The sequence below is a fragment of the Alligator sinensis genome, unplaced genomic scaffold (assembly GCF_000455745.1).
Source record: "Alligator sinensis unplaced genomic scaffold, ASM45574v1 scaffold842_1, whole genome shotgun sequence".
NCBI classification, from domain to species: Eukaryota; Metazoa; Chordata; order Crocodylia; family Alligatoridae; genus Alligator; species Alligator sinensis.
In genome coordinates this window covers 1223755-1234907 of record NW_005842295.1, presented here as the reverse complement: position 1 = coordinate 1234907, position 11153 = coordinate 1223755, and the positions used below count along the sequence as shown (strand labels likewise).

Sequence of the window (11153 nt, the reverse complement as noted above, 5' to 3'; positions counted from 1 at the left end):
CTTCCCTGCCTCACTGGTGAATCTGCATCCATAAGAGCCCCCTTCAATGGTCCAAACAAGTGATAATTACTTGGTGCACGATCAGGATTGTAGGGTGGATCTGGTAAGATTTCACAGTTCTGTCCATGCACATTTTCAATAGTTGTCCATGCACTGTGCAGCCTTGCATTGTTGTGCTAGAGGAGAACACCTTCCTTGACCTTCCATACCATTTGGTTTGAAGCGCAACTTCCGGTGATTTGGGAGAACATGGAAGTAGGTGCTGCTGTTGGTCATGACCCCACACTCCATGAAGCAGATGAAGTGTGGTCCCATGCAGTCCCAAAATAGGATGAGCAAAACCTTACAAGTAGTTGAGTGTGACATTTTTTGGGCAGTGGTAACAATGTGTTTCTCTACTGAGCTGCCTTTTGCTCTCAGGATCATAATGTACCTAGGTCTCTTCACCAGTGATGATGCATGACAGGAACCCCTCACCTTCATCCCATGCACACTGCAGAAGCTGGGTACACCTTTCCACATATCATTTATGCACATCCATCTGTTGCTTTGACACCCAGTGGGTACACACTTTCCAGTAATTCAGATGATCATGTAGTCAGTCAGCATGTGCATAATTGTTGAGCCATGCAATAGCATTCTTAGTGGCCATGTACAGTTTCTGTAGTCCACTGCTGAACTTAGCAAGCAATCATCGACAATATGCTACACGGTGTGTGTTTTGCCACATCTACGGTCTGGGTTGTCGCAAAGACCCCAGTAGTAGAGGTTGGCTGTGCACAGACTTTTCCCTGTCTGGAACCTATTCAGCAAGAACCACTGATGGCATGGCAGGTTGAAGCCAGGTGCACAGACTGTAGGATCTAAAATAAGGAACTTGTTTGGTGATGATCTTGACCTCCATTCCTCACACCAGTGGGTCTCCACCATGTAGTCCTGGTGTGGCAGTTTGGACCACAGTGGGTGTCGTGATGGTAGATGTACAGTGGGTGGATTTAAAAGATCATTGTACAATGGCAGGCTTGGATTGGCATAAATTTTCTCCAGGAGGTTGCTAGTTGGAACTTTACATTGGATATGAGGGGGAACAATGTTGCTCAGGACTAGGAGCCATGGTAGAAGGGTCAGTTGAAGAGTTCCCAATATGATGTACATTGTTGAGTGTTGCTGCACATCAGTGAGTTTGGTGTGTGATGACTGATTCTAAACTGGTGCGTAGTACTCTGCTGCAGAGTACGAGACAGCAAGAGCTGACCAAGCCAGCTTATTAAGGAAATTGTTGAATGTCTTAACTTTCATTGCTGTCTTTTTCAAAAGTCCGTGATAACTCAGTGTCCGATCTACTGTCATTCCCAGGTAGACAGGTTGTGCTTTGTGTGTCAGCTTCTGGCCATTCAGGTGGATGCTCAGCTCCCAGGCAGCATTGGCACTGTGTATGTGGAAAACTCTGGAAGTTGTCTTACTGACATTTGCCTGGAGGTGGCATGTCTTGCAGTAGTCATCCAGTTTTGCAATGTCACTGTGTAGAATGTGTTCTAGCTCAGAGAAAGTCCAGGCCTGGAATGCACAGTAGATGTTGTCAGATGAATTTCTGTGACTGGGTTTGTGGCAGGTCATTGGTGTAGAGGTTGTACAAGGTCTGAGCAAGCACAGATCCCTGAAGCAGTCCACTGGTCTGTCTTCTCCATAGACTTGTCCTCTTACCTATGTGTGCCCTGAACTATCTGTTGCAGAGGACCAGTTTGACAATGACAGTCACCCATGCAGGTAGGACTCTTGCTATCTTTACAAGCATACCGGTGTACCAAATAGTATTGTATGCTTATGTGAGGTCAAGAAAAACAGTGCCTGTCTTGAGGCATCTTTGAAAACCATTTTCAATTAATGTTAGCCCAAGTACTTGATTGCACGTATTTCAACCTTGTCAGAAACCTGCTTGATTTATATTCAGGATGTTCTCTACCTCTGGAAGTATGTGCTGTAGAATCAGGCACTCCAGGACTTTAAAACAGACAGACAGCAGTGATAGCAGGCAATAGCTTGACACCTGGTTTTGTGTCTTTTCCCAGTTTTGGGAGGCTGATGACTTTTGACATGCACCATACCTTTGGCAGCTTTCCCTCACACGTGACCCTTGTAAAAAATTGAACCAAACAAGAATGAGCATGTCGGCCAAGATGCTTCAGGAACTTGGGGGAGATGTTATCATAGCCTGGAGCAGTGCCAGACTTGATGCTGTCCAAAACCTTGTTAAGTTCAGGAACTGTGAAAGGTTCTGGACAGGTTCTGGTTCAGTGCAAGCAGCAAAAAGTTCTCCATTCTTTTTGGAAGCAGTTTTTCACTCCCCTTTCCAATGGTGCTCTTGCTACACAAAGTAGCTGACTGGTTACTTGTTGGATGCCATGGGAGGGTGATTCAGTGTTGGTAGCTGATGCGCCACTCCAACATGATGAAGTAGACTCCATTACTTTCAGCTGGAATAGGTGAAATCCAGCTTCTCAGCCTCTTCCTCCTATATGGCTCAGCGAGCTGCTTCCAATGATTCAATCAAGGGATCAGCCACATTTGGGTCACCAGATGACTCATACTGCTTTAGCTGTGTGGCATGCTCTGGGTTGAGACAGGGAGTATAGACTGGACAGTGGCTGCATAGAATGGCCCACAGGCTGCTTTATAGGTGGCACCACAGAGATGCCTGTAGGTCTTCTCCACTGGGATATTCCAGGTTGGTATTGTCACAATGCTTCATTCCAGTGCCTTACTATTCTTCTGCCAATTGGCCTTGTGGAAGTTCCACTGTTTCTTCTTAGAGCTTTTGATGATTGGGAGCTGGAGTCCAATGTCGACCAGTGATGTCCTGCACTGACTGTGCAGTCCAAAACCTGGCAAGATACTGACTATGGGTGACCATGTATTGAACTAATTCAGCACAAGTCAGGAGACTAGTAATTGTTCCATTTGGAAGAATGGAATGTGCCATGCTGCTTGGGGTCATGAATAAGAACAAAATCATTATGTGAGGCACAGTTTACAAGTTGTTCACCATTGACATCTGCATCTGTGTAGCCCCAATCCATGTCGTGGTTGTTGAAGTCTTCAACATAGATGGCTGGATGAGGCAGAGTTGGTAGGACTTGTTGGTTCCAGTTGATGCTGGGAGGCTTGTAAACATTTGCAACCCAAAAACCACCAACCTGGGTGGCATCACAGAGGTCGGTGGACATCATCTGGAATATACCCATGATGTCAGACTGGACATATGTGGCTTGGCCATGCTTCAGATGTGGAGTCTAAGACAGCAGGTCAAATCTTCCATCTTTGTAGCATCCTGCTTCAGCAGGTGGGATGAGCATCTTTTATAGGCATGCAGTGTTGACAGCATGTTGGAGAGCAAAAACACTAATTAGGCTTCACTTAGTAGCTGACACACCCTCAACATTAAGTTGTAAGATTTGGAGTGGAGGCCCAATGGCATGAAAGCCATAGGACTGCACAACATCTGGGTGGTCAGTGGCAATGACACTAGGATTCCTCAAAAAGGTTGCAGAATTCGGTTTGCTAGGAGAATCGTTAGTTTGGTGTAGACCAGGTACTGACAGTTGGCGCGATGTGAACTCTGATCTATTGTCAACAAAACAGCATGGATGCTACAAGTGCTTACATGCAAAATAGCATGTATACTGCCAGTGCTTACACCTGCTTCTGCCACTGGTTCAGGAATAGTCACATACCTGTTCACAGGCATGAGTCAAACTTTGTAGTGTTGTCCTTTATTATGGCTGTTGGGTTTTTTTTATTTCATTTTTTTGTTTTTGCAAAAAAAAAGCCATAATGCAAAACAACATTGCAAAAAAAATAAAAATAATTACACACACACACACACACACATACACACAGAAAATAGCCATAATGCAGGACAACATTGCAAAGTTTGACTCCATTGTGCAAAGTTTGACTACATCATGCATGTGAACAGGTATGTGAGGGTAATATACAGGATATACACACACTCATCTCTTCCAATCTTTCTTGTGACTGATATGGTTCACTCAACAGTCCAAATCACACATTTACAGTTACACTATTCTCATTCCTATTACATTGGGATGTGCATTACACATCTGCACACCTGTGCACCTATGCATCTACATGCCTATCACTATCACCTTTAACTTTCACAATCATGCAAAGGGGAGGGTTGGCAGCCTTGCCAGATGCCCAACTCCATCACATTCAGCACTGTCAGGAACCTGTTTACCAACTCCCTGTTGCTCACATTGGTGTACAGTATCTTTATTCAAATGACAAAATTTGTGGGGGGACACCCGTCTTCTTCAGTGTCTTGAACAGGAACTGATGGGACACTTGGTCATAGGCCTTCCCCAGGTCGAGGTGCATCATGGTTGTGTTATGATGTCCTGCCTACGATTCATCCACTATGGACACGTGGCTGAGATTTTGTACTTCTCCACCCACTCATAGACCTTCTGTTGAGCCATAAAGTTACAACTATATTGTGCCACTGCCATATGGTGAATTTCACTAGGCAGCACACCTTTGGCCTACAAAAAATGAATGATAGAACACTGTTCTTTGGTGCATACTAATAGCTGCATGACCATGTTGTTTACATGTTTATTAGCATCATGTGTGTACCATGCAAATTGATGGGTGTATTTGACAATACCATCATCCATGTTCCCCACTTCTGCACAGCTTCCCATTTTGTCACAGACATACAGCATGGGAAGTCATTTTGCTTTTTAGTTTCAAAAACACCCTTATAATAAATATATGAGTTTATCTCATTTTATTAAAAATGGGCAGAGTTTAGTCATGATACAAAACTAGGCATTACGGTATTATGTTTTTAAACAAGTGTAAAAAAACAACTTACAAATATGAAAAAGTTCATATAATGATCATAGTTTTCTAAAATGAATTCTGTAATATCTATGACCTGAAAAGCATAAATGGTTCTCCTTTACATATACATATAAAGTCATATACCACTGGAGCTGTGATTGTCTCATTGTAGACTGTCCCAGAGCACTGAAATTGTGCTCACTTACATTACGGGTACCACCAAACTAATTTTCAGCTTCACCACTTCAGAAAACAGCTGACATTTACTTTGTCTGAACAAACTGATATATTTCTCAGCAGACAATCTTTTTTAAGCTGATAGTTGGCTTGCAATAAATGAAGCTGAGTAATCAATCAATCAAACATGATTAAAATCAGAACCAAAGTCCTGAAGCATGTCTTGGCCTTGTATTTCTGTTATAATTAAAGCTGATATGAGAACTTTTAAGTTTTTTAAAAATAATTTTGTAGCCTTTATATTCAAATTTTGTTTTATTACTGGACCCAATAAAAACACTTATTTTGAAGTAGATATGCTTGTAAAATTCCTTTGCTAAGTTTGGAAAGCCTGTGTTCAGTTGTCCTTAGATTGTATTATCTTCATCCTTGGAAGCTCAGGTATTGTGAGTATTACCAAATTTAGATATTTCTGGTGGATTTGCTCCCTAGCTAACTTGTAGCTTCAGCTGTTCTAAAGAACTGTAGTGAATTAAGTAGAATTTTTACACAAGATTGTCCTACTATTTCTGAAACATCCATCCAATGTTGAGGATTTTTCAACTGACTGCAATAGTATTTGAGCTGTTCTACCCTCAATTCAAAATCTCACCTCAAGATCTTCTTTTAGTTCTTTTGGTTCTTCTGCACTCATTTCATCTTAGACAGGTGTGGATACCTGAAATGTCCTTAATACTTCTTATTTTATCTCCTGAAATTCAAAATGTTATTTGTCTGAATTTTTAAAGTTAATTTGGTTATCTGTAGGCAACATCCAAAGTGTCTCTTATTACTCTTTCCTGTGATATCCCTCCATGCTGTACTCAAAGCATTTGGCATATGGGCAATGAGTATATGGAGCTTATGTTTCTTCCTGTTGCTGTCTGTCTGTCATACTTGACACTAAACCTCTCAGAACAGCAGTACCAGCACAGCTGAGAACTATCCATGATAGTTGCCGAGCCTCAGATCAAGATGCAATATTATATTTTGAATTATTGATAGTTACTTTCTAGAATGTACAAGCTGCAATATACAATTCACTGAACACTTTATGAACTTTCCATGTCATCAGCAACTTACAGACAGAGAACTGTCTTTTTGATTAATAATAGGCCTATTTTATATACCACAAACAGGTACAACTTTCCTGAAGTTTTCTCCGAAATATCAATCCCAGTATTAAGGGCCATGATTACCATTATCTTATTTTGAATAACTTCACTTGTGAATTTGTCTTGTCTTTCTTTCTACTGCTTTGAAATAGTTGGAGATTGCAAAAGCTTCCTCTGTTTACTTAGTCAAAAAAAGTTTCTCTCTAAAGATTGAATCAAAGTGTTCTGCCATTAGCTAAAGAATAATGGAGCCACTGAAAATCATTAATTATGGTTGCGTAGGAAGATTTAAGTTGTTGCTAGTAAGATATTAAAGGAATCCTAACAGTGAGCATATCTATGTGTACATTAATGCACCATGATTACAGTGCATTAAGTTTAGTACCTGTAATAACAGGTACTAACTTAATGGGCTGTAATTTGAACTACTGCGCAGTAGCACCAGCACATGTCTTTCATGTGACACTAATGCACAGTAGACTAATTCTACATATTAGTAATTCTGCATATTAGTGCATTAGCATGACTTTTACCATGGTGCACTAATGCACAGTAGAATTAGCCTACTGTGCTTTTAGTGTTTCTTGTAGACACATCCAGTGTCAGGCATCTAGTATTAGGTTCCTTTTGCAGATGGAATTGGAGACGAATGCAGTACCAAAAACAGCAGAAGTAGTTTCACTTGTCTTTGGAAATGTGGTTTCCTTATTTTTTATCAGCCATGTTTTAAAATGATTTCACTTCACTTTAAACACCTTACAAATATATGCTTAGTTTCTGTATTTTCCTAAATTGCTCCTCACTTAGTAAAAATGTTTTGCAGAATTGAAAAACACACACAGTATTCTGAAATCTTTTGCTGTTGTTTTATAGTCACTGCAGTCTTTGTAGAGCTTGGTAGAATGTATTGGAATGAAGAAGGGAAGCGCTCTACACCTGTCAATTTAGACTAGAAAACATTTGTTATGGCTTATGTAAGCCCAGGCTCTTCTCTTCTCCAAAAATGCTGTAAAGGAAAGATTGCAAGATGGCAGCTGCCAAGCCCCACGCCTTCCCCTTCTGGCATAGAGGATTGGAGGGCCAGAGCTAGCTAAAGGACAACTAAAGAATAATAGGCTGCAGAATGTCTTTCCCTCTTCTACTAGTGAAGTGGTCAACTCAATGCCCTCCCTTATGTGGGGTGGTTTGAACCCACATCACTCACTTCCCAGGAGAGTGCTGTTGGACTGTTAGGGCACGTCCCCATGATTATGCACATGTAGTCTGTGGCACAGCAAACGCATGTTACGGCACTGCAAACCACACGTGCTTGCATTTACTGTGCTGCTAATTTGTAGCACAGTAGGTTTTTTGACACTGGGATATCCCTGTGTCAAAAATAAAGCACCAACTATGTGCCGCTGCTATTTGTCCCTGGGGAAATACATGTTCCTGCTTGTGGGCACGTGCCCTAAAGGGTTACTCTGGGGTCACATACTCTAAATCTGTCCAGTTAATGCTGCTCCACTTTTCATAAAAGGTTAAATCTTCATGGAGCTAGAGACAGTGACTGTAACCTGGTGAACAGAACACTCAGCTGGGAGATGGCATATCTGAGTTTTGGCCCCTGCTCCATTCTAGCGAATGTTTCTGTATACATGCAAAGTGGTGCAGCATGAACATGAGAGATTGAAAGCATCCCACTTGATGCTACTATCAATAGGCTTATATAAAAGTAGTTTTCATGAAATCAGTTCTTGGACATGTATCAGTTTTTTAGATTTGTCTTCAGAAGTGTTACATACCCTTTCAGGAGTATGTTATAGCCATGGTGGGCTAAGAAATGGAGATAAATACAGCTCTTGGGTCAGAGGCAATAGCCTGTATTAGTGAATTTATTTAGTTAGTCTAATAAAAGATACGCCACACACCCTTTCATGTTTTTAACTGCTCACAGATTTTGTTTCAATATATGTTTTGAATGATACTTATTTCTAAGGCTAGGCACAGACATTTAAAAAGCCAGAGGTGAAATCAATCTCAGTTACACAGTTTTTTGTATGTGGTGTAAAGTAGTAGTAAACTGAACACACATTTGGCCTTTGCTGGGATATGTGTGTGTTGAGGGGGGATGCAGGGTGTCCATCTTAGACCAGGTTCTGCCATTTTTGGTCTATTTGTGCTGAACTTCTGTTCTGTTATGAGTTTAAACCAGTTTCCAATCACTTATACAAGTAAAAGTGCAACAACTGTACCTGGCCTTAAACAGAAATTGGACAAAATCCCAAGTGGGGCTTGAGCTCAGAGTTGCAAATATTAAAGTACCTTTTAGAAGCCAGCCTGCACTATTACTCTTACACTATTACTGCACTATTCGTATTATAAGATAATTGCTGTGTATTCTCATTCCATAATAGGGATTTTCAACATCAGTATACCTGTGGAGTATAATGTCTTACTAAATGCTGGCAGTCCTTCCCAGTTGGTAAGACCAGTAGGTCAGCCTCAGTTTGTCCTTTTGGATGACCTGGATCCATACACCAAGTACGAGATAAGGATACAATGTTGTCAGAATGGTAAGATGGCTTCAAATGATTTACTAGTGTGATCATCAAAAAGTACAGATTTGCCAAATAGGTTCAGGTCAGCAAAATAAATAACATCTTCTTTCTAAATTGAAGCAAGATGTTTACCCAATAAATGTAAACCCTAGCACTAAGTGAAGCATGATATATTTTTCTATATTATGTCATGAATATTTTAAACAGAGATTAAAATGTCTGTATTTTGGGAACATATCCCATTTTTTTCAAATGCTTTGTAAAGAGGATTTAAATATCCTGTTGTTTAAAAAAAACCAAAAACCTGCTCTGCATAGAACAAAATCTTTGCCTTGGTGGTGTCTATTGCACCAACAGTGGGCCTAGAAAGATAAAGATAGATAGATAAATGTTCAAAAAAATAGAACGTATTTAATGAAGTGCATATGTATTTAAAAGCATTGGGAATACTCAGTCTGACCTGAGCATATCTTCTGATGTAGCACATGGGACCTGGTTCTGGTTTTCTTTCACAGGCATAAATCAGCAATATCTCCACTGAAGCGATTACTTAGTTATATACACTGAGGGCTTAGTTATAAAGCAAAATGCTTCTTTTAGGTATAAGATTATTTTCTACATGGAAATTTGCTTTTCCTTTATTGTTTATTCTATGAAATTGCTAACTTCTGAAACATTGGGTCCTGAAACTCAGCTTATACAAAATTTATGCTTCTTAAAGATAGTTTTACCTTTGACTTTGGTGGAAGCAAAATCAGGCCAAAAGTGTAACTTCTGTAAATCTTACCTCATGTCTTCATAATTTCAGACTTCCTCCTTTATTTTTACTGTCCTTTGTTTTCCTACAGTGTGTAGTTTTGTTACATTCCCACAAAAATAAAAGGAGAGATCAGACAGCTGTATCTAGACAGGTTAATAGGATGATAGGCAGGTGATAGGACATAGGCAGTGTTTAAAAGACTTTTTAAATATTTTTAAATGGAAAATTAATATTTAATTTCTTCATTTTTATACATTGAAAAAATGTTACTTTTTGTTTTAAATTATAGCTACCATTTCTAATTGAAGCTTCTGCTTTTGTCCAGAGAAAATAACACTAACATATTCAGATTCATAAATGTTTTTATTTCTTATATTAGATTATTAAAATGTCAATTGTATTGTTGTGGAAAACTCTGACCTTTAATTTTCCCTTCAGGTGCCTGTGGAGTAGGCACTAGGACACATGCAAGAACTGCTGAAGCACTTCCTGAGGAACTGAGCCCACCTATAGTGAAGGCAACAGGGTCTGCAGTTATAGAAGTGAAATGGGCACCACCTAAGAAACCAAATGGAATCATAACCAACTACTTTATACACAGGTAGACTTTTTATGAATCTCTTGAAAAAGCATTTGTTTATGTAGCCCACATCATACTGGTGGATGAACAGTGTCTTGAAATGTATAGCATATAGTAAGAGTCCATCCTTTTGAAAGTTAAATTAAGAGGACATTTGTTTATCTGTGGACAAGGTGCACTAGTGTTGTTAATCTTCAACCTCTTTGAGTGATTATAGATGACGTACAGGAATTTATGCATTTTATAAAGGCAGAAAAAAGACAACATTTTTCAGATAGTGTACTGTATTTACCTGGTCTCCCATGCACTCAAAGCCATACTGTGCAGGTTTCTCCAGCACGTCCCCCTCCACCACATGGTCTCCCCCACATGCCCCTACCCCCTTGCATTCCCCTTACCACACACCCCCTCCACTGATGCATGAGCCATCCCAGTCAGGGGCAGATAGTAGCTCACCTTTGACTTTGTCCCCAGGCCTGCAGCTAGGGCTGCAGTAGCCTCTTGCCCCAGGCAGTACTTGAATCTAAGAGGAGGCTTCCCCCCTCCTCACCCTGCCATGTAGACTGAAGATAAAAACCTGATCTTGGATTCAAGTAAATATGATATTCATTAACAACTGCAGAAATTGTTCTAAATGGTACATTCTCTAAGCAATACATTCAAAATCCTTAGCCAAACCTGTCTGAGGAATGTGGAAATGAGTTAAATGACTATGGAAAACCAGAGTCCATGATTGATAAATGTTTTAAAATGTATAAGTAGAAGTTAGACACCTAACTCCTGTTGACTTTTAAAAGTGGCAACCAGTGAGGAATAATCTGAATATAAACTTTATAGATGTCAGCAGAGGGAGAGGAGGAGTATCCAGAAGACTAGGCTGGACAGTCGTAAGTGATAGACAGATAAATGGACAGTGAAAAGAATCACTTGAAATAGACAAAAAGAAAAAAACCCTAAAACCTCATGCAGGAAAAAATGATGGAACAATGTAGTTAACAAGAATACTGCATCCACATGCACACACACAAGCATAGTATATTACAAATATGAATGCAATACTGACATGGTATTTCAGC

General features: G+C 40.1%; 1 protein-coding gene across 1 annotated transcript in view; it reads left to right on the top strand.

Moving 5' to 3' along the window:
* Positions 1 to 11153, top strand: part of USH2A (usherin) — a gene marked incomplete at its 5' end in the record, with an annotated part of 567922 nt that overhangs the window by 454584 nt on the left and 102185 nt on the right. The window contains 2 exons of the mRNA XM_025209559.1: positions 8594 to 8752; positions 9936 to 10098. Coding sequence (XP_025065344.1) covers positions 8594 to 8752; positions 9936 to 10098 — 322 coding nt within the window. The remainder of the gene's footprint in view (positions 1 to 8593; positions 8753 to 9935; positions 10099 to 11153) is intronic.